General features: G+C 43.7%; 1 protein-coding gene across 6 annotated transcripts in view; it reads left to right on the forward strand.

Annotated features, from left to right (window-relative positions):
• The window catches only part of NIBAN1 (niban apoptosis regulator 1), a 215,386-nt gene extending 188,751 nt beyond the window's left edge, over positions 1–26,635 (forward strand). For all 6 annotated transcript variants that reach the window (XM_055319224.1, XM_055319225.1, XM_055319226.1 and 3 more), the window contains 8 exons: positions 1,619–1,723; positions 2,171–2,333; positions 8,038–8,225; positions 11,930–12,091; positions 13,624–13,734; positions 15,548–15,655; positions 20,166–20,277; positions 21,884–26,635. In XM_055319224.1, coding sequence (XP_055175199.1) covers positions 1,619–1,723; positions 2,171–2,333; positions 8,038–8,225; positions 11,930–12,091; positions 13,624–13,734; positions 15,548–15,655; positions 20,166–20,277; positions 21,884–23,217 — 2,283 coding nt within the window. In that variant the 3' untranslated portion in view covers positions 23,218–26,635. The remainder of the gene's footprint in view (positions 1–1,618; positions 1,724–2,170; positions 2,334–8,037; positions 8,226–11,929; positions 12,092–13,623; positions 13,735–15,547; positions 15,656–20,165; positions 20,278–21,883) is intronic.
• The last annotated feature ends 1,005 nt before the right edge of the window (positions 26,636–27,640 follow it).

Genomic DNA, 27,640 nt, shown 5'->3' on the forward strand with positions numbered 1-27,640 from the left:
TCTCCTTGTTTTCCTAGCTCATTCTCCCCATGCTATGCTTCCATCAGTCTCAAGCAGGTATGTCTTGCTCAACTAAGGACTTCCTCCATTAAGCAGAATCAGAAGGAGCATCCATGATTATAAAGTGTCCACCTGAATCTAATTGTTGGACCTGCTAATCTTCATGGAGGTTGCACATACCATGTTTTTTTTTCTTAAGTTCCTCAAAGATTCTGGTTCACCTCTTGACTGCTCCCAGAGAATGGTTAAGAAAAAAAAACATCCCACCAGTGAATTACCAGGACTAGTGGAAATCCTATCCCCATTCTGATCTTCATCATACCATGAAGTTCTACACTGCAGATGACAGGAGCCCCCCTCCCTGCCCTGGCCTAAGCAGCCTTCTCTCCCAGGAACCCACAGGCACAGGAGGCTGCATAGTTCATCCCACTACCCCCCCCCCCGGGAGCATTCCTGTACAGTTCAGCTAAAGTGTTCCACCCTGCTGTAACAGAACCCTTGGTGAAAGGCAAAATCTAGTGTGAGCTCATGAGTATTTCCACTAGCATGAGGCTGACCGATGACATCAGAAAAAAATCTTCCATAATTCCCAAAGCCTAATTTGAATTTTATGAGGAGGTCAATTATTTTGTGCAAATATTATTTTAAATTCCTGGAACGGATGTCAAATGATTCTACTTTTCTGCCTGCCTCCATTCCCAAAATTACTCTTTTTTTTTTTTTTTGTAAATCTTGTTTTGCAGCCTGATATTGAAAACTAAGCTGTGAGCGAGCCCCCAAAGCAAAGATTCATAGTAAAACTGAGTCTTGAACGACAGGATCTGCTCCAATTTAGGGGGAGGTGGTTAGGTAGTTAAAGAAGTTGGTGTTACGTGGAACGTTGTAATACATTGGCATAGAGAACACTGCTCAGAGTAAATACACACACACACACACACACACACACACACATTTTAATTGAGCCAAGCAAAATTTTAGGAGTGACTTGGGAGCAAATTTTTTTAAACATTCTGAAGACTCTGGTTCTCCTCCCCATGTTCTGCTTCTCCCACAAATATCCAGTTGTTCCAAGTATTAGTTACTCCCTATTTCTCTAAACTTTAAAGAGGATGGAGGTGGGATTCGGGGAGCAGCAGAGACAAAGAGTGTGAAGACATATAGATCCCAAGGGAGCTTGAAGAGTCACGATGGTCTCAGAGGACACAGACCAGGCCTCAAGCCACCAGAACCAAGCCTGACCCCCTTCACAATGTTGCTAAGGATGCCCTCATCCATAATTAAAATTTTGCCTTGTATCTTAAATGCATTAGATTCTTCTAGTTTGAATATGAGTAGTCTGAATTTGAGGAATTTGGCCTTTCCCATGACAAACCGTCAGCAGACATTACTGTTCCTTGTAGATACTTAAGAATGTTTATCCTCCATGATTGTCTTAGTTGAGATTTCTGTAGCCTCAGAGCCAGAGTTCAGTTATCAGCCTAACAGATTTTATGGAGCCCAGGACAATCCTATGTTGGGGGTGGGGATGGGGACTGCCAGTCATGAAAATTTCAGTTGGCCTGATGCTCAGATTCAGCAAGCACTGGCCAACTGACTGGGCCCGTCTTCCTCTCCACAGATCCTGAGTAACCTGGTGATGGAGGAGCTCCTGCCAACCCTCCAGACGGACCTTCTGCCTAAAATGAAGGGGAAGAAAAATGACAGAAAGAGAGCCTGGTTCGGTGTAAGTGATGGTTTTGTTATACAACTATGGTACTCGAAATGAATATCCCTTTCTCTTCCTTTTTTAGGGCAGTTTTTTCCTTCCTTCTTCCTTCCTTCCTTCCTTCCTTCCTTCCTTCCTTCCTTCCTTCCTTCCTTCCTTCCTTTCTCTCTCTCTCTCTCTTTCTTTCTTTCTTTCTTTCTTTCTTTCTTTCTTTCTTTCTTTCTTTCTTTCTTTCTTTCTTTCTTATTCCTTCCCTGGGTGGAGAACTGCCTACTTTGAGTCTGCTCAGTCTCACTTGCATGAGGACTAATCCAAACAGACTCTAACTTTGAAAGAAAAATGAGAGTGTGCCTGCAGTTGTGTTTATGTTCAGATAATCTGTGATTAACCCTCCCCACTCTGCTTGACTCCAGCAGGCGCTTGCACATGACAGAGCCCCTATTTATGTGCTGTTCTCTACTGCAGCTCCTGGAGGACGCCTACAACCTGGTTCAGCATCAAGTTTCAGAAGGATTAAGTGCCTTGAAGGAGGAATGCCGAACTCTGACGAAGGGCCTGGAGGGCACCATCCGTTCAGACATGGATCAGATTGTGAACTCAAAGAACTTTTTAATTGGAAAGATCAAAGGTCAGTGGAGATGATCCATGCTCATAGAGCTAAATAAGCTGTGCATGTAGGGCTCCACCAGGTAGTCACAATTCACGGCTTCAGAGGAAAACTAAACTGAGGAATTGGCGAGAGGTGGTAACAGGTGTAATGGAGATATGCTAGAGACACTAGCAAGGTTCCCTGGACCCTCCCGAAGAAACTTCAGTGACCCAAGCAAGATCCAAGTTTACTTCTTGCCTGTGATGGTGGCCTGTGTATTCTGATGCTACTTACATCTCCCCTATTGTAGCATTTCTTTTTTTTTTCTTAGAGATTTTATTTATTTATTTGAGAGAGCAGGAGCATGAGAGAGAGAGAGATCATGAGCAGGGGGGAGGGGCAGAGGGAAAAGCAGGCTCCCCACTGAACAGGGACCCCGATGTGGGGCTCAATCCCAGGATCCCGGGATCATGACCTGAGCCAAAGGCAGATGCTGAACCCACTGAGCTACCCAGGTGCCCCTGTTTTGGCACTTTTCACACTTGTTATAATGGCTTCTACACCCACCCCTTCTCTATAGTAAGCTATCTAAGAACAGGAACATGTGGCCCCTGTTTCACTCAGGCATACCCAGAGCCTAGTACCATGCCTGGTATATGCAGACTCTCAGCAAGTACTTGAATGGATGAATAAATGGATGTTCCTTTAACAAGAAGAAAAGTGGTCTAGAGTTGATAAATCTAGATTCTAGGGGATCCCTGGGTGGCGCAGCGGTTTGGCGCCTGCCTTTGGCCCAGGGCGCGATCCTGGAGACCCGGGATCGAATCCCACATCAGGCTCCCGGTGCATGGAGCCTGCTTCTCCCTCTGCCTGTGTCTCTGCCTCTCTCTCTCTCTCTCTCTCTCTCTGTGTGTGTGTGTGACTATCATAAATAAATTAAAAAAAAATCTAGATTCTAGTCACAAGTGCAACATTGGCTGGTCATGTGTACTTGGGATGGTCACTTGACTACTATGTGCCTTAGCGTCCTCCTCTGTAATCAGAAGGGCCCATGAGAAGGAGGTCTGCAAACTGTGGCCCCTGACCTGAATCGAGCCCACCACTTATTTTTGTAAATAGCATTTCATTGGAGTACACCCCCGCGCATTCACTCATGTATTGTCTGTGGCTGCTTTCATGCGACAAGGACAGAGTTGAGTAATTGGAACTGAGACTTCCTGGACAGAAAAGTCACGAATGTTCACTATCTGGCCATTGACAGAAAAATGTTTACTGTGCCCTCACAAGAGGCCTGAGATAGGCTCTAAGGAATTCTACAGGATAAAATGTTAAATGGTAAAATGTCAATGTTAATTCCTGTGTCCCAACAAGCACAGCACACCGAATGTCATTTCAGAAAAGCATGCTGGCTCATTTGTGATTATTGATCAGCAATCTTCTTAGATAGTGAGTTTTCAGGTTATTCGCTCACTTACTCATTTGCTCTCTCATTCATTAAAAATAATATGTACTAAGTGCTTTCTGAGCCAGGTGCTGGAGCTTTAGCAGTGAATGGGGGACCCCGCTCCCATACTCAAGAGGTTTAGCCCCTAACAAGGAGTGTCTGCTTGGTGGATTATTCTCTGCACTTCAGGTCCTGTTCACACTGCAGCCTAGCTCACCCCAGAGCACTTGCAAACAGTTGAGAGTATAGACCAGAGAGAGTAGAGAGAAGGCCTAACTACAGCAAAGGTGTGTGTGTCTGTCCATGCAATGCTTTCCAGGGCAGATATAAATTAACTTCAGCATTTTGTGTTTACTATCATCCATGTCTTTCATTCATCCATTAGCACAACTGATCGAGAATTGACTATATTGAAGTACTGTATACAGCCTAAAACTGCCAGCACCTAACTCTAGAGCCCACATTCCAGGGAGCTGGGCTGAGCTGGGCCTAACTGTGCCCATTCTCATGGCCCGAATTAAGCCAATTTCTCTCTCTCTCTCTCTCTCTCTCTCTCTCTCCTAGTCTCTGTGGCTCCAGTCTCTCCCACAAAAGATGGAAAAACATTCTGCCCTAGACAAGTCTTTGTTTCCTAAAAGAAATTTTGAAAGGAAGTCACAATCAAGTCTTTTTAAAAGGGAATACCAGAAACACATATTTACAGGGCCTCTGGTTCTCCACCTTTAAAACAAGAAAGTACAGTTAATGCGGGACCTGGGTGGCTCAGTGGATGAGCATCTGCCTTTGGCTCAGATGCCTATGTCTCTGCCTATGTCTCTGCCTCTCTCATGAATAAATTAATAAAATCTTAAAAAAAAAAAAACAGAAAAAGAAAGCACAATTGAGCCTTGAACAACACAAGTTTGAGCTGAACAGGTCAAACAGGTCACTTATAGGGTTGTTTGTTTGTTTTTTTATAAATACAAAATAGTACTGTAAATATATTTTCTCTTCCTTATAATTTTCTTAGGACTTCTCTTCCTTAAGATTATCCTTTTATTTTCCCTAGCTTATTTTATTGTAAGAATACAGTATATAATACATACAATATATAAAATCTGTCTTCATCTACTATTTATGTTATGGGTAAGGCTTCTGGTCAATAGTAGGCTATTTATTAGGAGTTTAGTTTTGGGGAAGTCAAAAGTCATGCACAGATTTTCAATGACACGGGGGGGGTAGGGCAGTAAGCACCCCTAACCTCTACGTTGTTCAAGGGTCAACTGCATACTTCAGACTGTGTCAGTAAAGGGCTTTGGATTTTTAAAAACTCTTGGGAGTATTAAGCAGTGATCTTTCCATTTCCTCCCATATGACTCTTGAGAGTAAAACAACCAATCTTTAGTTCTGCCCCACAATCATTTATTCATTCAATAAATATTTATTCTGTGCCTGCTGAATACAAGGGCTACAAGGATTCAAAGAAGATAACTTGATTCTACAACATGAGGCATGTTACAGATTCTGAAACAGCAGGAAAAAATATGAAAGGTGCCCCAAGAGAAGCAGGAACCAAGGACACCATGGTTCCTAGCCAGGAAGTGTTTCAGCTTCAAAAAACCATGTGGGCCCCTTATAACAATAGTGCTGTTGTAATGTCCGTTGGTGGAGAATAAAGGATGATGCCGACAGGTACAATGAGGGCTCCCAGCTAGTGAGTGCTTCCAGAGTGCCACCTACAGTTGCAAGCATTTGACCACCATAAGCCCACTTCATCTTGGCCACAACCCACCGAAGTGATAACTCTCATGATCTCCACCTCACAGATCAGAACACCGAGGCAGAGCTTAAGTAACTTTGCCCCGATTCCAAAACTGAGACAGGCTCCAAGCCCCTCTAATTCCAACGCTTTCCTTCCTATTCCCTCTGCTTGGGTGGCTCCTCCACACCTCCCCTAATTCCTGGATGGTTTATGAATCAGTGTGTCACCAAACAGTATTCATTACAATGGCATCTCTGCATCCCTGAAAGTCAGCAGAGCATATCTGTGTGGGGTGTAAAATGTATTCAATCCAGAAGGAAGCACAGCCAGGCAGACCGCAGTTCAGGGAGCTGTGTGGTGGTTCCAGGGCATTCAGCTGTCCAAGTGGGTGAAATCTATACTGGGTCTTGAAGAGGTGAGTGGGATGTTCACAAGCAGAAGGGGAGGGAGGAGGGAAGACCCAGGTGAAAGGAACACTGAACAAAGGTGCAGAGAAGAGGTTGGAGCCCACGGGCAGCACCCTGGAATTAGCGGGGAGAGAGGGGGGTAGCAGTTCTCCACAGCCGGCCCCTGCCTATGCCCATTTCTTCCCCACTCAGTAGCTGAAACCTGCCAGCTGCCACTAAATCTTTACTGCAGATTACCTGTGTTCATGATTATTCTGAAATTTCAATTAGATGCTTTTCCTCTCTCCAAGTTAATTGATAAATAATTCATTTATTCTCCTGACACACAATTTTGCATTTTGGTATCAAGCAAGTCATTTTTAGAAGGCATAGATTGTTTCATATTTAAATCACACAATCAAAAGGCTTTTTTTTACCCCTAGCAGTTCTATGACCTCTTTAATATTTTATATACCAAATATTTGTGAATTATTCATAGTATTAGTAGGTATCTCAGGTTCTCAGAGTAAGAGGCAGCCTGATTCTCCTTACCTGTGAAATATTTCTGCAAACTGAAATAGGAATGTGCCCATTCATCTTGTTGTAACCAAGTTATTTGTCAATATAAGATAAAGAAATGTAGTGTAGCCCTAGATCTGGAAATTAGGATTTGACCTTAGTCAAGCCGTCTGACATCTCCATGCCTCTGATTTTCCATGTACAAAATGGAAGAATTGGACACCCAGATGCTTGCACTTCCCTTCTCAGTTCTGTGATACCGTAACAAGGCCATCTGACTTACAAACACCACAAAGCTAACTTTCCAGTTTACGGAACAAGCTCAGGCCTTTTCCAGCTCAGGCTTCATTCACTAGATCACTGCTTTGAAACCTGGTTAATCATGAGAATTTGAACACTTAAAAAAAAAAAAAAACAGATTTCCATGTCCTATCCAGACTTCCTGGATGAACACCTTTACTATGCTCTTCCTCTCTTATTTTATTATTTTTTAAAGATTTTATTTATTTATTCATGAGGCACAGAGAGAGGCAGAGACATAGGCAGAGGGAGAAGCAGGATTCTTGTGGGGAGCCCAATGCGGGACTCGATCCCAGGACCCCCAGGATCACGCCCTGAGCCAAAGGCATATGCTTCCTTTTTTAAATCAAAGGACAGTATTTGCCTTTGGAAGTATGGTGGTTACATTTTTTCACCCTTCTTTATGATTTTTTGTTCTCTCTCTCTCTCTCTAATTATAAATTAGAGTCTTTAAAGTTTTACTTATCTATCTGAGAGAGACAGAACAAACTGGGGCAGGGTTGGGGGTGAGGGAGAGGGACAAGCAGACTCTATGTCAAGCATAGAGCCCAGTGCAGGCTTGATCCCAGGACCCTGGAATCATGACCCGAGCCTAAGGCAGATGCTTAACTAACTGAGCCACCTAGGTGCCCGTACTCTCTATATTTTTGTCACAGGGTATGTTTTCCTTGATTATCAGGGGGAAAAAATGGCTTTAAAAAAAAATTGGGGGTGAGAATGGTAGGTGGGATGGTATTTGTTTTGAATGGAATTTGTTTCTGTTTGCCCAAGAAAAGACTGTTTGAGTTTTTCACCGGTCTCTTAAGGAGGGGAGAGGGGAAATGAATTATATGAGCTGATTAACTCTTAGAGAACTTAATTAAAGCTTAATAAATTGTTATATACAAATAATGAATCATTATCTTGTACAACTGAAATTAATATAATGTCAGTTATACCTCAATTAAAAAACTTAGTAAATTGTGTTTTTTAGAAGATGAAGTATGCACATCTAACAATGATAATTGATAGTAAATAGGGGTGGATCACCAGCATTTTCTTTTTTTCTGTTAAGCATTGCATTCTATTCCACATTCATAGGGACCATGCAGAAAAATGCATTTCATCCCAGGGCAGGGGAAAGCTTAGGAAGGGGAGGGATTGTTTGTTCCAATTCTGGAAACACCTAATGGTTTTCCATTCTGGTGAATGCTGACACAGGACTCGCTATGCTGCTCTGTCTTGCCTATTTGAGTTTGCCTGGACTGCCAATTGGCTCTCTGGGGCACTGCCTACCCCTGGCCTGGCTCCAGGGATTTTAAACCCAATTTTGCCCATAATAAGTGATGGTTTTCTGCCTATTTCCTATCTCAGCCATGGTGGCCCAGCCCGCAGAGAGAAGCTGTGCAGAGAGTGTGCAACCATTCTTGGCGTCTATTCTAGAGGAGCTCATGGGGCCAGTGAGCTCAGGATTCAGTGAAGTACGCTCACTCTTTGAAAAAGAAGTGGATGAACTTAGCCAGAAATTTCAGACCACCAAAGACAGTGCTCAGCTTAAGGAGGTAAGATACGGAGTCGCCGAGTGTGAATGGTTTGTCTGGGGCTGCCTTCCCTTGGGCCTTTATCTGTACTCGTGCATTCTTTCCTTTCCTTTCTTCCTCCCTTCTCCCCCTTCCTTTTATCCAGTCATCTGTTTCTTCCATTCAGCCAGCCACCCCATTCATCTATCCATTCACCTGATTTCCTTTATTAATAGTTTTCAAGTTGCAAAATTAATAATATGCTTGTGCAAGTGAAACAATATATAGGGAGACTATATGGGCAAAATTGATCACCCATGATGTAGGAAGGACATAAGAGTTCAAAGCCAACAGGCAAGAAAGAATTCTTTTTTTTTTTTTAAGATTTTATTTATTCATGAAAGACACACAGAGAGAGGGAGAGATATAGAGGGAGAAGCAGGCTCCTGGCAGGGAGCCCAATGAGGGACTCGATCCGAGAACCCTGGTATCATGCCCTGAGCCAAAGTCAGATCTCAACCACTGAGCCACCCAGGTGTCCCCGCAAAAATAATTCTTGAGACGTCTTTGGTGCAAAAATGTGGTTTTATTGAAGCACGGGGACAGGACCCGTGGGCAGAAAGAGCTGCACTGGTGTCATGAGGAGTGGCCATTATAGACTTTCAAGTTGGGGTGGAGGGTGTAAGTCCTTGAAGAATTTTGGAAGCAAGGTTTCCAGGACCTTGAGGGGACTAGTTATTGTTGGGAAAGGATCATTTATTACTGTCTAATAAAGCCTGAGTCATAAGATCCTTCAGATGTGTATTGGTGGGTCATATGCTTGGGGGATGATTGCTAACATGTATCTTGCGGGATAGAGATCAAGGAAGTTTCCAAAGGAATTTTTATATATTAAAGTAGACTTTCAGGATCCTGGAGGGTCAGGCTAAGTTTGCCTTTCGCCCTTAGCAAAGTAGCAACATCAAGGCAATTGAGTCCCTAGAGGAATGTCACTCTGTTTCAAGGACTCATCAGTGGGCTGTAGGTAGGAAAGAAATTTAATAATTTTTCTGCTGCTTTTGTTTCCCACATCAACTCCTACCCACACCAACTCCTAGGCTACCTCCACTCCCAACTCCCTGAATTAAATAACTTAGAATGTGTTTTCACATACTTGTTTCTTGTTCATGCAAATATAGAAGCATGTATCCTCATTGGTTTGTTTCCAAAAAGGAGAGACTCATGATAAAAACACTGTTTCTCAAAATGTGGTCTCTAGACCAGCAGTGTCATCATCTGGCTGTTAAAAACCCAAATTCTCAGGCCCCCACCAACAGTCTACTGAATTGGAAACTCTGGGGGTAGAGCCCAGCATTCTGTTTCAAAAGTCCTCCCATGGATGTGATGTACCCCAAAGTTCAGGAATCAGTCACATAACATGGCAGCTTGGTTTTACATTTGACACATCACTACCAGTCAGTGAATAAAACCAGATACCTCTCTTTTTTTTCCCTTTCTTATTATTTTATGCATACATACACATGTAATTATACATAAACAAGGTAAGTTTTATAAATATTTTAAAGTTTCTTTTTGAACCCTTTTTAAAAACTTGCCTTTACCCTCCCTCCTTCCCCTCCCCCAACACCCCCCCTTCAAGTAACTAGTGTTAACATCTTAGCATATGCCATTCTGTACTTATCCCTCACCCCACTTATGTAGTTATAAAACATACACATTTATGAGCTGTTTTTTCTGATTGTCTGCTCTTAAAAAAATAGAATTGTATTACAATCAGTGTTCTCATTCAAAAAATACTGTCTTCAAATTAGCTGCTCTAGCTTTAAATCATTCTTTGTAATGGCTACATAATATTTCATGTACAAATCCACCATGATTTATTCAACTATCCAAATGTTGCAGGCATCATGGACAAAGCTATGATAAATAATCTTGTTACATATATTGTACTCTGATGCTTTCATTCCTGTGGGATAAATTCCTAAGGCAGACTTGCCAGGATGAAAGGTGGGTTTATTTCTCCTGTTAACAGATGTTACCATTTGCATTTCACAAAAAAAAAGAGGGGATTTAAATTTTGCCTGTCAGTTGTATATGGCAGAGGACTTTCTTCCCCAGATGCCCATGAGCAATAGGCATTCCCACTTATTTAAACTTTGGCCACGCTGATAGGAGCAGAGCATTAACCTGGTTTTCTTCTTTTGTCTGCTTGTTATTTCTTCAAAACAGATAGGTTACATATTGTGTGAGGAGGGACAAGTTTGACTGTGTGTGTTTGACCACTAATCCTACTCCAGTGCAGCTCCCCACAACTCCCTTCTCAATGAGGGTGATGTTTTCTCTTTACAAACACAATGAGGGGGGGCCTGGGTGGCTCAGTGGGTTAAGGGGCTTGGGTCTTGATCTGGGGCTGGGAGGGGCGGGTCCTGCAATCCAGCCCTGAGTGGGGCTTCTTGCTCAGCAGGGCGTCTGCTTCTCCCCCTCCCCGCTGCTGCTCCAGCTCTATCTCTCTCTCAAATAAATAAATAAATAAATAAAATCTTTAAATAAAACACACGCAATGGAAATGAGCCCTGTAAGAATTCCTATTTAGAGAAACCTAGAACTCTAGCTTTGTCTCTTTTCTGTGATTTGAAAATCAGACAGCACATCCTCTCTTACTCACACTCACTCTGTGTTCCTCCCCAGTTCTCCCTGGGCATCCATTTAGTGCACATTTCTATCACCTCTCTCCCTCTGCCCACCCACCTGTTTATTCTAGGTATTCAGTACTCTATTTTATTTTATTTTATTTTATTTTATTCTGTTTTTTAAAGTTTTTATTTACTTATTCATGAGAAACACAGAGAGAGAGGCAGGAACACAGGCAGAGGGAGAAGCAGGCTCCATGCTGGGAGCCCTATGTGGGACTCAATCCCGGGACTCCAGGATCACGCCCTGGGCTGAAGGCAGGTGCCAAACCACTGAGCCACCCCAGGATCCCCTCAATTTTAAAAATTATTTGAAAATTCGCTTGGAAAATAGAATGCATTCAGTTGGCAACAACACTCATGGTGTAAGAGTATGTTGGTAAAACCTGATGTCTTTAATGGAGGGGATCTGTTGCAGCCCTCTTGCCAGGAGCCCTGTGGCTTCATTCCTTGTGCAAAGCAGAGGAGGTAGGACCCCGGTTTTTAAACTGGATGCCTCTCCCAGGCCGGGCCTCCTCCTACTACCTATCTCCCCCACCCACTAGCACCATAGACAACCTACAGCAGAGGAAGCCCCGTGAGCCCTGGAGCCTCAGAGAATGGTGGAGATTCGGGCTCATTCCCAGAGTCCCGGGGTCCCGGACACCCTGACTTCCCAGAGGTTTTTTAAGTGAATGGCACTCATTAAAGAAGGCTTTGGAGGCCCCAGGTGCCCAGCAACAATTCCTGGTGCCAAGAAGCCTGCCTACCTAGTTCTTGAGCTCTGAAAGTGGGAGCTCAGCATCCATCAAAAGCTAAGATTGGGGCCTCCCAGATGCTCTCCTTCCATCATCCAGTTGATTCTTCTACCAGTCTCTGCCCTAGCAATGGAGCTGCCCCAGGGACCCTTGAAGGAGGAAAGTAAGACATTTGAAATTTCACAGATATAGTAATCTGAGAAGTGAATCACTCTAATAACATACATTTGATCATTTTGAATTTATCTAATATATAATATGCATGTAATATTGCTTCTGTGTCTGAAGGTATTTAATTTTTCCTTTCACCAAAATGCAGCATCTAGGCCAGTTCATGAATCTTCCCCTGGATTCCATGAAGATGGAACCGTGTTATAGTAAAGTCAACCTGCTTCAGGAGCGCTTGCAGGATCTCAAGAGCCGCTTCAGATTCCCCCACGTGGATCTGGTGGTCCAGAGGACACAGAACTACATGCAGGAGGTGGGAGCAGCAGGGGCTTCCATGGGTGGGGGTGAGGATGGAGACAGCAGAGAAACGGGCTGGCTAGTGAGACCGGTGTGCCTGTGCAGCCCTGGGCAAAGGGGCCTGTTTCTGTTGTCATCATGTTGAGTAAGGACATACTTGGTCCTTCCAACTGGCTTCATCTTCTTCCATGTTGATAACATCAGAAAGAAAAAGAAAAAACATTTCAGGGAAATCAAGTAGCATTAATTGATAATTACTTGATTTGTCAAATCAGCACTTTTAACCTTGGCTACACAAGGTTTAGAATTGTCTGGGGGAGCTTTAGAGAAATACTGATGTCTAGGCCCCACTCCCACTAATTCCCTCACTCCCATTCCCACTACATCTAATAGGTAGCCAGAATGGAGAACTAGTAGCCTACACTAATTCCCGAACCTGGTTAAGAGGAAATCAACCAATCAATCATGGCTTCATATTTGGATTTCTTGGGTCTACTTGATAGATTCCCCTCCCCACCCCAAGGAACTTTTTCTCTAGGAACAAGCATAAATTCTTTCCATAGTACGGTGCTTTCTAAATGAAGAAAGGTGTGATCGCTGGAGCCCTCAGAACACAATTCTATTTCAGGGGTGTTCTGGGGAAGCATACTAAAGGGCTGGGCACAGTGCCAGAACCCACTTCCAGGAGAGATGCTTAGATCAGGTTACTACAGTGTTGAGAGTGCTGTGACAAAGCTGTGTGTTCATGCTTTGGGATCACAGGCTTGGGGAAGAAAGGAACATTTGTTCCTTACAAGCTACAGGACGGGTTAAGTGATACACCTTATTATCTAGCCTTTGAATTGTGAAGGATTAAAGATGGACCGGGAACAAAATTGGGCAACAGTTTAACAGAAGTCCCTTTGGTAATACCGAACCTTGGTGAAACCGATACAGGTACAAGTGCAGAGAATAAGAAATCTGAATCATTTCCGTTTCCTACCCTTTGAGCATATCAGCCCACCAACCCCTGACCCTGCCTCCCTTCCAGACTGGCAGAGAAAGGAAGAGAAGTGAGATGGTGATAGGCTGGAAAGTGCAGAGACGTGTGCTGGAGTGCTTTGCAACCACAGAAAAGTGGAAGTACAGCATTAGAGCAGCAAAAAATAACTAGGGAAGCCTCCCACCTCAGTATGTCAAGCCCAGGCTGCAGGTACCAGAGACTGGAGGAAGGGGTTGGCCATGGGAGAGGATGGTATTCTCAATCCCATGGCCGCCATGGGCCTCCCAGCTCAGAGCATGAAGGCGAGAGGAGGAAGAAAATACATGTATGCACACTGACACACGTGTGTGAGCATGTGTTTTATTTCCCAGACTCTTATTGGTCCCACTGTGGCCAAGTGCCTATCTATTTCCCAAGCCAGGTAGGGGGATGAAGATCTGTTGCCCTGGGTGGCCCCAGAGTAGTGCCTGAAGGGACCATGATGGTCATCCCCTCCCTGCTCCTGCTCTGGGGTAGAGACCCCAGCCTCTGACCTGGTGCCCTTCCGTGTTGTTTTTGGTTTCTAGCTAATGGAGAATGCAGTATTCACTTTCGAGCAGTTGCTTTCCCCACACCTCCAAGGAGAGACCTCTAAAACTGCAGTCGCCATTGAGAAGGTTAAGCTCCGAGTCTTAAAGGTAAAACCATCCTCTCATTTGTGGGAAGTGTAAAACAACAGTGTGACCCCCCCCCCCTTGCTTCTTTTGTTAAGTGGAAAATACCAAGCTCTGTCTTTCACACCCCGTTTGTAATCCTGCCCTCTTTCCCTCCAGGACTTTCGTGCCTGTCCTGCCATCTAGTGGCAACTTTAGGGACCTCAGGTCCTCAGGATCCTGGTCCATCCGCGAGAAGTGCCCTGTCCTGGCTTATATTCAGAGCAACCGCACTTGATATCTATTGACTGTCCACTATAAGCAAAGCGCCGTGATAGATATTACACAAAAATGTAAAATCAGGCGCAGCATAGCTTCCTTCTTCAAAGAGTTTACAATGTAGTAAAACCCATTTAAATTAGCCAACATTTTTTAGAAAAATCCAAATCTCCTGGCAAAGGAAATACTCCAAAAAACAAAAAAAGGCACCTGCCATACGAACGTGTTTTTAATGTGCTTACTGCTTAAGTATACAGCAAAATGGTTTTAATAATAGCAGCTTGCACACATATGGTCTATGTTTAAAGCTTTTTTGTTTGTAACCTATCCTGTTTCGTTTGATCCTCACAAGGACTTGTGAGACAATTAGAATATGTCTCTGTTATAGAGATGAGGAAACTGACTCACTACGAGCTAACGTGACTTACTGAAGCTCAGCAGGCTCGTCAATGGTGAGCCTACAGCCAAAACAATTCTTAAACTTAGTCCACCAATTTCTTACCACCTATTCCCCTAAACATGCCTTGGAGCAGAAGATCAAAGTCCCACAGAGCCTAGGGGGCGGTCCCTGAATTTTAGACCCAATCTTAATACCTCATAAGCAGTAGGAAACAATGGCAACCAAATCACTGAGATTAAAAGCAATATTTATTATGGAACACAAGTAATAATGAACTTGCAGTTGGAAAGAAAAGAGTGTCAATAACAGTATCACCTCCAGTGTCAAGATGCTTTATACCCCCCTGGACAGTCCATTTCTTCTCCGGACACTTTTAACTGCAAAAAAACTTGTCATTGTTGGTAATTCTAGTTCTGTTCTCCCTGTTTATGTCCTTCTTCCACAGAGTGGCCTTTGGTTGTTTGAATGGAGCTATAATTTCACCCATGGTTGTTATCTCCAGTATAAATGCCTTAGTGCCATTAACCATTCTTTATTTGGTCTGACAATTCCGCTCACATACCCATGACTGTGTTCTAGTTTGTCTGTGATCTTCCTTTTTTTTTTTTTTTTTTTTTTTTTGTCTGTGATCTTCTTAAAGTGTCATCTAAAACCAAACTCTGGCCTCTAGGTTTGAATATTCCATGCAGAACAGTGAATCATCATCTTTCTTGGTCTGGATTCTAAACTTCCTTGGTTAGCACGCCATGGTGTTAAGGTAGCTATATGCCAGACGCTCTCTTCCTTTGTGGAAATCATTACAATCCACCGATCCTGCTTTTTTGGATGTAGAGTGAAAGGAGTAGATGATCTTGGTTCCTATGGACCCACCCAGGATGGGGGTGATGACATACAAACTCACCCCCAACTTCTTTTTGATGCAAAATTTATTGTTTTGATCTTGCCTCAGTTTCTCTATCTGTAAGAGGGGAGAGTAAGATGGGTCACTCATAGTCATACCCTCCTCCCAAAGTATAAGAGAATTGCATAGTAAGATCTTTGAGACCTTGGAAATACCATAAGCGTCCTCAGAAATAGGGGGAAAAGGGAGACAAGTGAGTGACTGCATTTTTGTTTAAGCAAAAGATAACAGATTGTAATGTTGCTATTTAGCATATGTTTCTATCTCTGTATTGACAGCAATATGATTATGACAGCAGCACCATCCGGAAGAGGATATTTCAAGAGGCACTGGTTCAAATCACACTTCCCACCGTGCAGAAGGCACTGGCATCCACGTGCAAACCAGTAAGGGGCTTGGTTACTCCTGAGAGCCTGCTTTTATTGCTGTGAAGTTCAAGCAAATTCTTTGGCTATGATGTGCTTCCAAACAGCTGACTAGACCAGGGAGGGGTCAGCAAACTTTTTCTGCAAATGGTCAGAGAATAAATGTTTTGGGTCCTACTGTTTTTGTTCCAACTACTCTGCTAGGTGCAAGAGCAAACATAGACAACATATAACAATGAGTGCTTCTGTGTTCCAATAAAACTTTATTTACAAAAGCAAGCAGCGTTCAGATTTATCAACCCCCAGACTAGACAAAATCTCAAAGGTAGAGATCTGACTTTGAGCCAAATGAAGGGTTGTCATAGAGCACCCGATGATACCAGGTGCTCCTCATCATAGTATGGCTCATGGGTACCACGTGTCCTCTGAAACTTGACCACTACATCCAGGAAAAGACCTTAAGTAACATGATCACAGAAGAATATTTTTTCTTTCAATGTTTATTTGGTGAAATCAATGAAACTGAAACCATTTAAAGCTGCTACCAATGACAGCCATGTTTATGAAGGTGTGCATTGGACTGCAGAGCAGAGCCATAGGTGAGCCACCTCCGGAGGTTGGTTCAAGACCTGGGTTCAGTGCTCGCTTTGGCAGCACATATAATATACAAGACCTGAGTTCAAGTCCTAGTTTCTCTGTGTATTGGCTCTGGTGCCTTGGGCAGTCACTTTTCCTCTATCTTGGCCTAGATTCCATCTTCTGGGAAATGGAGACGATTTATTTTGCAGCACCTTTCTTAAGATGACATTAGAATTATTATTTGACAAGTGCTTACCATGTGTTAGGCACTATGTTAAACACTTTGTATGGATTATCTCAATAATTCACACGACAACTTTAGGAGGAAGTACTATTTATATTCTCATTGTAGGAATGAGAAAACCTGAAGATTGAGTCATAGGCCCAAAGTCACAGAGCTGGTGAGGACCAGAGTTTGAACTCAGCTCATAGTCATTGATAACATGGTGTGTATTCAGTGAGTGGTATATACCACTACTATTTCTACGTTTCAGAAATAATCTATGAGCCTGGACATTGTCAGTGCCTTCTCCCTCTTGGAGCAAATCATAAAGAGCTTTTGAGGATTGAAAAAGGGCTTTTGGGCAGCTGAGAGGGTCTCCAAGAATTAGAACGTTAAAATCCTTAGCATGAGTTATTTTACTGCAGAAATGTCTTTGGTTATTTTTATATTCTATAAATGCTTTTTTCTTTAGAGTCTTGGCATATTTAGTACTGGGCATTTACTTCTGGGAATTTAACCAAGCCACAGGAATGAAGAGTCTGTCTATATGGATGTCCTTTGGCCATGTGTGGATGGAAATGTTTAGACACCTAAAGGGTGACTTAGTCCACCTCTGGATGTGTCTGCACACAGACATTCTACTTTAGACTGTTTTTCTTTTTCAATCCAAAAGGCAATCTGAGGGCGCCAGAGCTACCTCCTCCCAGAAGAGGACAAAGAAAGTCTCCCCTTTCTTTTCTGTTCCCTTTTTCCAAACATCAGCAGAGTTGTACCCAATCTATAAAATACTCTTGTGATTTTTAATCAATTGAGATTGGTTTCCAAAGAAACTGAGACCCCAAGTTTTTAGTAATGAAGGGTATTATTTCAGTGCCAAGAGATTTCTTAAAATCTGGATTTACAGAATGGATAAATTAGCGGATTATCTGCTTTGCTGAAGGATTCTTTATTTGACTAAAGTATGTTTCCTTTGGTTCTTTAAATCATAGCTTCCTAGATCTGTGGTGCTCCATCCAAGCTGCACATTAAAATTGCCTGGGGAGGTATAAAAAAATTTCTGGTTCCCCCAAACCTACCCTTAGTGTGGTTCCAATTAAATTGCTCCAAGAATTAAACATATGTCACACACAGTTCAGTCAGTTCAATATAGAAGACCTATGTTACCAAGCTGGACATGTCACAATAATATAAACATCCATAGATACTGTTCCTTTCCACACACTTATTTTGGGAGAGAGAGAGTTGCAAGCAGGGAGGAGAGGCAGAGAGAGAGAGAGAGAATCTTTTTTTTTTTTTGAGAGAGAGAATCCTAAGCAGACTCCATGCTGAGTGCAGAGCCTGACGTAGGTCTCAGTCTCACAACCCTGAGATCATGACCTGAGCTGAAACCAAGAGTCAGATGTTTAACCTACTATGCCACTCAGGCATCCCTAGCTGTTCGAAATTTTAAAGGTCTCCTGTTTATTCAGCAAACATGTATTGACTATATATCACATGTGATCCAGGCACCTTGCCAGGCCAACATCCCTGCTGTGCCAGAGTTTATAGCCTAAAGGCAGGGGACAGGCAAGGACAGGCATATAGTGTGCCATGTGATGAACACAGCGGTAGCCTATGGGAAAGAGGGACAACCAGAGTGCTGAGCCAGGTGCCCAGCTCTGCTTATGGGGTCAGGGAGGACTTCCCAGAGTCATGTTTTTGCCTAGTCCTGAAGCATGAATCAGGGGAATAGAGAGTGGGAGACCACCTAGGGAGATGAACGGGTGTTGCAGACATGAGTCTGTGCCCCTTGCTTTGCAGAGGAAGAGAGAGGCAGGGATCAGTGCCATGGCTTGCCTGGGTCCCACAGCAAATCCAGGGCAGTGTCCAGCCTCCTGGGCAGTGCTCTTTCCACACAGTTCTGTTTTGTGTGTCAGTCCTGCCTCACAGATGTTCTCAGGGTCATGGAAGCTCATGTCTTTTCAATCCTCTGGCTTTGCTCTAGGGTGGATATAAAAGGACCCCATTATTGCCTGCTGTGATCTGGTCCAGGACTATAGACCCCCAACTCCTAACACTGAGTTGTCTGCATGTGGTGGCTTCTGATCACATGCTGAAGATCCTGTCCCTTTAGGCAAAAGGCATCAAATCCCACTACTAAGGCCCTGGCTCTTGGGCCCCTTTGAATACCAATCACTGGCATGTGACTTGGTACATTTTGATCCCTACCCTGACCTCAAGCCATCTGGAAACTCTTGGAGAGCAGAAAGTTTTCAAAGATTTCACATCCTGCCTGGGTTGTCTTAGAGGGAATCAATGAGTGTCAGGACCAGTTGGAGGGAAAGAGGAGAATGTTCCTGAAGAGTCCTTGACTAGAGATTCTCCATATCTGTGAAAAGGGTCCCTCTAATAAAGTTAAACAAACATCTAATCCAGGAGCCAGCAATTTCACTTCTAGGCATATACTTAAGATAAAAAAAAAATCATGCACAAGAATGTTTGTAGCAATTGTATTCGTAACAGTTAAAAAAATGAGAAAATCATGGGATCCCTGGGTGGCGCAGCGGTTTAGCGCCTGCCTTTGGCCCAGGGCGCGATCCTGGAGACCCGGGATCGAATCCCACGTCAGGCTCCCGGTGCATGGAGCCTGCTTCTCCCTCTGCCTGTGTCTCTGCCTCTCTCTCTCTCACTGTGTGCCTATCATAAATAAAAAAAAAATAAAAAAAAAAATTAAAAAAAAATTAAGAGGTTACTTCTTTAAAAAAAAAAAAAGAGAAAATCTAAAAAAATTTTTTTTAATTTAAAAAAAGAGAAAACCTCAACACCCTCAATAAGGAGGATAGCTAAAAAATTTAAGTTTATCCATCTAATGAATGCCTTTTATCAATAAAAGGGAACAAGCTAATGATGATACATGTAGCAACACAGATGAATCTCAAAACCAAACACACAAGAATATATGATTTGATTTATGTAAAGTTCAAAAATCAGAAAAACTAGGGACACCTGGGTGGCTCAGTCTGTAAAGCATCCAACTCTTTTTTTTTTTTTTTTTTTTAGCATCCAACTCTTGATTTCGGCTCAGGTCATGACCTCAGAGTTGTTAGATTGAGCCCTGTGTTAGGCTCATTGCTGGGTGTGGAACCTGCTTAATTAAGATTCTCTCCCTCTCCCTAACCCCCCTTATGTTCTCTCTCTGTCTCAAAAAAAAAAAAAATTAGAAAAACGAATCTGTTGTGACAGATACCAGAGTAGTGCTTACCTCTTGTTTGGGGGTGTAGTCAAGAAAAAGTCACAGGGTGCTGGAAATAGTCTCTATCTTGATCTGGGTTACAGTTAACATGGGTATAGTTATATATTTAAAACCACTGAGATATACTTGTAAAATGTGTATGTTTACCAAGGTAACTTATACTTTGGTAAAATACTATTGGAGTTTAAAAGAAAAAAAAAAAGGAAGAAGGAAACATTTTGGTTGTGACAGAAAAAAAAAGGAGGGCCTTGAGACCCACTGACCCACAGACAGGGCCTTGAGATGCTTAAAATCTGTGTTGTCTACACCCCTGAAGTACACAGAGCGTGTGCCAAGTACGGGAAACAGTGCCTCGTGCCTGGGGAAGGGAAGGGAATGACCAGTGGCTGAGTGCCCCACACTGCAAGGAGGGCATCATCAGTGGGAGGCTCCCTGTACCTCGTCTGCAAACTGGCATCTCATGCCTCGTCCTCTGTCTTCCTCTCTCCTCACTCCAGGAGCTCCAGAAATATGAACAGTTCATTTTTGCAGATCACACCAATATGATTCATGTTGAAAATGTCTATGAGGAGATTTTACATCAGAGCCTCCTTGATGAAACTCTGAAAGGTGAGGAAGATTTACTTGGGGCTGAGGGAACTTCAGGTACAGGGGACCCAGTGAGGCCGGCTAGGTTCCTCAATAGGATGGAAGGGGAAGAGGAAATGGCTACTGGTTTGTTGGGGAGACAGAGAAGAAAGGAGAGGGAAGAGAGAGGACTACCAGCTTTGATGGAGAGTCCTAATCTGGCACACACTGTGCCGGCCCAGTAGATACTCCTTCTTTGAATACCAGTAAGAACTCTGCGAGAAAGAGATTTCAGGCTTCATTTTTCACAGAAAACTGAGGTTTAGGGAGATTAAGGCTAGACGGTCTCATGAACAGCTGTCTTCCTCCAGCTGCTCCAGACAGAACAAAGAAGAACAGGTGCTTTTAGCCGCAGACTCACAGCCCCTCCCTGAGGCAGGAGGAGGCGATTCCGGGAGCAAGGGTTGTCAGCTGCTCCCTCAGCACATGCCTCACATCCTGTCGGCGGGGCAGAAGCAGACACAGGGTGCCCACGCAGTACCCCGTGAGTCTTCTTGGGACTCTAGCACCCCCTGTCCTGTGGAATCAGGCTTGTGATGAGACTGTGGACAGGACAACTCTGATAGAAATATGCTGGTTAGGGCCATTCCCTCAAACCGTAGGCCTGAAACGTAGCTGGTCTCCATGGGGAAGGTGTTAGTATCACAAAAAAAATCCCTCCACAAGGAAAACTGGCCAAACACAAGCCCCAGTAGCTAATCCAAGGAGATAGGAAATGTAAAGATGTCAGCGCAGTGTCTGATGGGAAGGGCTCACTCCAGCCTGTTGCCAGTCCATCATGGCACCTTTGAGCCAATTAGGAAAAGGCTCCCCTTCTCCAAACACTGGCTGTTCTCTGTCAAAAATTGCCGTGACATACCGATTTTATCAGTGCAAGATGCTCTACTGCTAGTTGCTAGAAAATTATGCTGAATACACAAATCTGTGCCATCTCTGATATGAATGATACATGCTCTTGGATATGACACTGTTGGGCACTGTACAACCTGCAGAGCTCTAGTAGGGGTCTATGATCAAAAATGTCAGCTGCTATAATCATTATTGTTGGTTTTAGTCCCCTCAAGGCCTCTAAGACTGAGCTGGATGCATATAGGTCTTCATTCCAGACATGACAGGTCTATAGAGCTCTCTCTGTGTTCAATACTGAGTACCCATTACACATTCAGGACTGTCCTGTGAGAAGCCGAGAAACGCCAGACCGACCTGCCTCTGCAGTGGGGCCTCTATGAATGATACAGATGATATTAGTATAGGTTGCGAGCTCCTTGAAAGCAAAAACCATATTTGATTCATCTTTGGATTCTCAGAGTCTGTCCCTCAGTTGATGTTCAGTTTGAATAAATGAATGAGCAAAGGGATGAATGAATGAACACTACAGAGGTCCAGAGTTCAGAATGGGTCTGTGGGCTTTGGTCATCAGGGACCTGATGGTCTGGAAGAGGGTGGATATAAGCAGGAACTTGAAATTGAGAAATTTGGATGGCCGAAAAGCTGGGAGAAGGGAGTTTGGCTTCTGGATAAAGTCAGAAAATCCAGGGTGGCCAGGGCAGAGTGTTAATGTCATGTTTTGCTTTCTGGTCTCTCTCAGTGATAAAGGAAGCTGCTATCCTGAAGAAACACAACTTATTTGAAGACAATATGGCCTTGCCCAGCGAAAGTGTGTCCAGTTTAACTGATATCAAAACCTCTGCAGGGTCAAATCAGGCCAGCCCTGCCAGGAGAGCCTCGGCCCTTCTGCCAGGAGTTTCAGATAGTGAAACGCTAAGTAACGAAGTATTCCAGGAGTCAGGGGAAAAGAAGCAGCCTGGGGTCTCTAGTCCGTTGGCCAAAGAAGAAAGCCTTTCTTTCCCTGTCCCCACCCCTCCCCCAGGTGGGACCGGACAGATGATTATTTCAGGCATGGATGGCCCTCTTGTAGATCTCGTGACTGCAGAGGACACAGCAGGAGCCCTGGGCACACACTCGTCAGAGCTGGAGTTTGGAGGGGCTCCTAAGGACGGAGAACCCACCCACGAAAAGCCAGAATCCAGCTCTGCATCGAGTTCCTTAAAGGAGCTCAGAAATTTGTTGACGGTGACCATTGAAGTGCCAGTGGAATCTTCCACCCTCGAGATTGAAGAAGATACAAATGAAGAGACCCTCGCTCCCCAAGAAATGGAAAAATTAGAGGAAACAACCCCAACCTACGCAGAGGCCAATCAAGCAGCTGCCTCCAGTCAGGACAGCTGTGAAGAAAGTGAGATCAGTGGGAGGGAGGCCCATCCTCCCCCTCCGGAGGCGGAGGCCAGCAGGGAGGAGTTGGGGGGATTTCTGGGGGCCGAACTGGCCTGTGAAGGGCTCACCCCTGGTGCCAGCAGCCCAGACCCCACAGAGCAGCAAGCAGAGGCTGGGGAGCCCACTGAGGGGGAGATTCAGGACAGCTGTGAAGAAAGTGAGATCAGTGGGAGGGAGGCCCATCCTCCCCCTCCGGAGGCGGAGGCCAGCAGGGAGGAGTTGGGGGGATTTCTGGGGGCCGAGCTGGCCTGTGAAGGGCTCACCCCTGGTGCCAGCAGCCCAGACCCCACAGAGCAGCAAGCAGAGGCTGGGGAGCCCACTGAGGGGGAGATCCGGGGGAGGTCTTCCAGCCTGGATGCCCAGGATGGAAGAGGGGCTGCGTCTGTTGTGGAGGATGAGGCCAGGCCACAGGAAGATTGCACTTCCGGTGCTCACCACACCTGCCCCAGTGAGAGCCCAGTTTCTGTGGAAGAAACCCTGGGAGAAACCAGCAGCATGACCCAGGCTACTACCAGTGTGAAGACAGAGGAGATTAAGGCTGCCGGTGTTCATGAGTGCCAGTGGGTGGTAGAGAATGCTCCAAACATAGATCTGGTAGGTTCACCAGATTTGGGGGAGAGTACCCCAGAGCAGCCCTCCGAAGAGTGAAAGGGACAATTTGGCTTAAGTATTTCTTTGTACAAACTCAGCCAAAGGTTAATAGTTATGGGTATGCTTAGGGATTGCACACAAGTTGTTACCAAAAAAGAAATAAATAAATAAGTACTTCCTTAACGTGTGTCATGAAACCAGAGGAAATGCACACAGAGCATGCATAGTGAGGCAGACCTCTGTGGGATTGAAGTGTTCTACCCTGAATTACCGCTTTAGCATTTTAGTGGGAAGTGTTTAGGGTGAGAGGCAGCTGTGGATGTCTAAGGGGGCAGTTGTGTTCCAGCAAAGATGAAGAAAACAGTAGAAGCCCAGTTTCCAATACACTGCACATCTTCCTCTAATGTCCTTCAAGGCTTTGTAATTTTTGGTAAGAATGCAAATGTTTATTGTAAATCAAGCTTCACCATCCACTCAAGCAACTTCACTGTCTCTGAAAGACTCAGCATTCATCCACAGTCAGGCCACCGGAAAGGGTGGTGAACACCGATCACCCTGCTGTGGGCAGCCCCATAGACCCTGAGAGATTACGCCTGAGAGCACGCAGGGTGACGCTGAACACAATCAGAGGAAAGTTGTGGTCTGTGGGACTGTCTGAGCTTGTTACTGATTCTACTATTAATTTCTTGTTAATTAATTGTGTTGATTCTTATTAATTAATCACCTTTTGGGGAAATTCAGAGGAGGCAAGAAAATTTCCTTGGCATGTTTAAGCCTGAAAGCATCCCAAATTAGCCTTAGACTGTGCAGGGGGCCCTTAGCTAATTCTTAAGCATAAAAGACTACCAATTAAGCAAGCATTATTTGAGTAGCTACCGTATGCCGTGTGCTGTGCTAGGCATAGTGACAACAGCAACAACAACAAAAAAAAAGAAGAAGAAGAAGAGGAGGAGGAGGAGGAGGAATAGGTAAGGTGCTTTGGCACAAATTAAAAGACCTATGGGAATTAAAAGAAAAACATGTCAATTTTCAAACCATCATAACTTTCTATCCATTGAAGCAGTCCTGGTTCATTCCCAGAAGAGGAAGAAAGTGAATAAATGGGAAAGGAAGGAAGCAAGGAAGGAATGAAGGAAGGACAAGAAAGAGAAAAGCCAAGATGTACAGCATCAAGTTCCAAAGACATCACCCAAAGCGGAAATCATTTGTCTGGACATTCAGCAAGTTAACTGAGTCCCTATTATGTCCCAGGTGCTAGAGATACTGTAGTGAAAACGACTCTGTTCCTCCCTCCTGGAACTTACACTTCAATGGAAAGAGACACAGATACTTCTCAATGGATCCTGACCAATAAATGTTTATGTTAAAGGACTTACTTGCAGGAGATTAAAAACATAGGTTCTATTATCCTTCATTTCCTAAAAGCTCCAGTCTCAGATACTACCTCTTGACATTTCCTTCCACAAATATTAATGTTAGATCCCAACATACTGTCCTAAAAGCTTACTGTGATCAGCAGCAGCAAGTTTATGTCAGTTGTTTAGAGACTTTGTCCCATGGTTTAACTTTTTCACCAGGAATTAAAATATTTCTCTGTCCACCTCCCCATGAAGAATTTCCAGGTGATAAAGAATGAAGAATAATCAGTATCATCATAGTCTCATATTGAATTGTTTTCACTTCTCCTAGAGTGTTTAGATCTTCACATCTATGCAGGGTCTCCTTATAGAGAGAGAGAGGGTGGAGGCTACTCCTCTCAGGTCCCCGCAGTACCCAGTGCTCACTCATATCCTTGCATTTAGCGCAGGGTACTGAAATTATGTTTACTGGCCGTCTCTCCTGGGACCCCTCTCTTCGAGGACAGAAATTGGGGTTTATTAATGGTGTACACACCATTCCTGCTAGAGGTACACAGCCTTGCATAATGGCTCCCTGCCTTCTCCAGTCCCTGTCATATCCCTAGTGCCTAGCCTAAGAACTGGCAAGCGTTGAGCTGCTCAAGAAATGTGAGCCCTGAACATCCACCACACTCTGTGCTGGGCTGATTTGGGGCTCGCTGTCAGGCAGGGAGACGTTTTTAACTGGGCTTTCTGCCCTTGGGGAGTCTTTCCTCCGGTCAAGTCCAGAGTCCACGAGGCAGACAGCCAGATGGTCGGATGCGCTGCCCAGTAAGGCCGGGAGCCAAGGGCGTAATGCCCAGCCCCACCAAGCACGGCCCTTCTCTCCAGGAGAATTGTCAGTGAGTAAGGAGGTCCCAGCCCAGGCCCAGCCCATGCTGGAGCTTCCTAGCTTCCTTCCTTTGCTCACCTCACGGCTTCTTGGACCCCTTGGAAAACCAAGAGATTTTTCCAACCCTAAAAGAAAGTACATCTGCTTTGGATGGATGAAAATCAGTGCCCATCTTGTAGGCTAGAGGGTACTGAGAACTAAGTGGTAGGGTAGACTTGAGAACACAAAGAATGTTTCTGTACTTATTTCACAAAAGACAAGTTCAGTAGACTAAGCAGGATGATTGTTCCATTTGGTGATGGAGCAGGAAACTAAAGTTCATTAAAAATATCCCTTATTCATTTTAACATGTAGAATGGAGTAACTTCAGATTACTATGAGCTTGTCTTGTTTTTAATAGACTTGTATGTGTTGCTTCAGTGGTTTCCAGGTTAGAGCAAGGTTATTGTAATTTAAATGAGCAGCCTGAAAAGCTTCCAGCGTGGTGCTCTGGGGATCTCTCCTCCGGGCAAATCTATTAGAAATGCATAAAACCTTAGGACATGGTTTTTGGGAAAAATTCCATGACTTTAAATGAGTTCTGTTACTATTGACCTTTTACAAGGAGAATATTTTCCTTGAAAAAAAAAAAATCAGCTTGTCATCTTTTTCCCTTTGCCGCTTAGAGTGGAGACAGCGGTGCCTTGAATTATGCAGAGAAAACTCTCTCTTTAAAAAAAAAAAAAAGGCATTTTGGAAACCACAAGGATAAGATTCCCATCTGTCCAAAAGCTTTTAGAAAGCTTTTAGAAAGAGGACCTGTGAAAAACCACAGGTCTCTAGGCCTTATCTTCTACATTTTATTGCAAAGATTCTCAAGTCTGGTTTTGTAACCCTCCAGATTAGAGTCCCTGGTTTCCAAGGGGTTCACAGTTCTCCCAGATGAGTGATTTTCATTCTTTTAAAAAGTGCTAAACTCTATATGCTGCATAGCAATTTAAATTAAAAACAATAAAAATAAAAACCTGTATTAAAAACAATACAGGTTCACTAGGTAAAAAAAAGTTGGGTACATATGTCTTCATACTCTACTAATAAATAAGCGGGTTTGGGGACTTGCCTTCTGAAGTCTGCCACTTCAAGAAAAAATCTACACTGTGGATGGGTTTTTCTGGTCACTATATAAAGCAAATAAACTTAAAGCACTTTGTAACCACATATTTACTCTGCCAAATGCCTATATTCCAATAAAATGTTCATCCTTGAAGAGTTGTCCAAATGTCATTATTTACTTAGAATGGGGGTGGTTTCATCTTTTAAGCAAACATCATACTTGAACTGGGAGGAACGGCCCTCAGATGGAAAGGTGAGTCACTGTTGCTGCATCATGGGACTTCGAATTTTCTGTTTTCAAGAAAGAGTCCACAGAGAAGTCACTTAATGTCAGATATAATTATGCTTTGAAAATTATGCTCATTTCTCTAGGAATTGGAATAAGTCTATAATAACGGGCAATTACTCTTGACGTAATTGAACTACTTTTCAAACAAATATATTCTCAATGGATAACATTAAGCAAAATATTCATTCTTTCTATGATCATAAATAAAATAGTATTTACTCACCAAAATCTATAGTTGCTCATTCCCCCAGGAATTCATTCATTAAAAAAAAAAAAAAAAGATTGTGTATCTATTATGTGCAGGCACTCTAGTGGGTACTGGAGAAGCAGAGATAAACAGCGTGTATATGGTCCCAGACATCAGCAAACTCAAATTCTCATGGTAAACATGGCCAGGGAGGGCCCAGAATGGGTATTTGCTTCCTTGTTTGGCATAAAACTTGTCTCTAAGAGTTTTAACTCTATCTATGCCAACAGCTCTAGCCAGGAAAGAAGAAATATTGGAGAAATCAAGTCTAATTGGGTGCGACAAAGACTTTTTCTACTCCCTCTGCTTCCATTCCAAATTCCCAATATGCAAGAATCATTCCCAGAGTGGCTTCTCCAGGACCTCTATTTAGGGCCAAGGATCAGATTGGAATTGGCAGTTCCAATTCCAATTGGAGATTTCATTGATTTGAAATGTCTTCTGCATAGTTTTATCTTAGATTATACGTTTATTTGGTGTGATTTGGGAGAACTAATGGACATCTTGGGTGGAGTCAAGTAAATAAAGCTCTTCTGTCAACCATGCTTGGAGCTGCTCCTACTTAACACCTCTCAGTCTTGGCCACAGTATTCCCCTGAGAACTTCTGATCCTCCTTTCTCAA

This window comes from Nyctereutes procyonoides, unplaced genomic scaffold, assembly GCF_905146905.1.
Source record: "Nyctereutes procyonoides isolate TBG_1078 unplaced genomic scaffold, NYPRO_anot_genome, whole genome shotgun sequence".
NCBI classification, from domain to species: domain Eukaryota; kingdom Metazoa; phylum Chordata; class Mammalia; order Carnivora; family Canidae; genus Nyctereutes; species Nyctereutes procyonoides.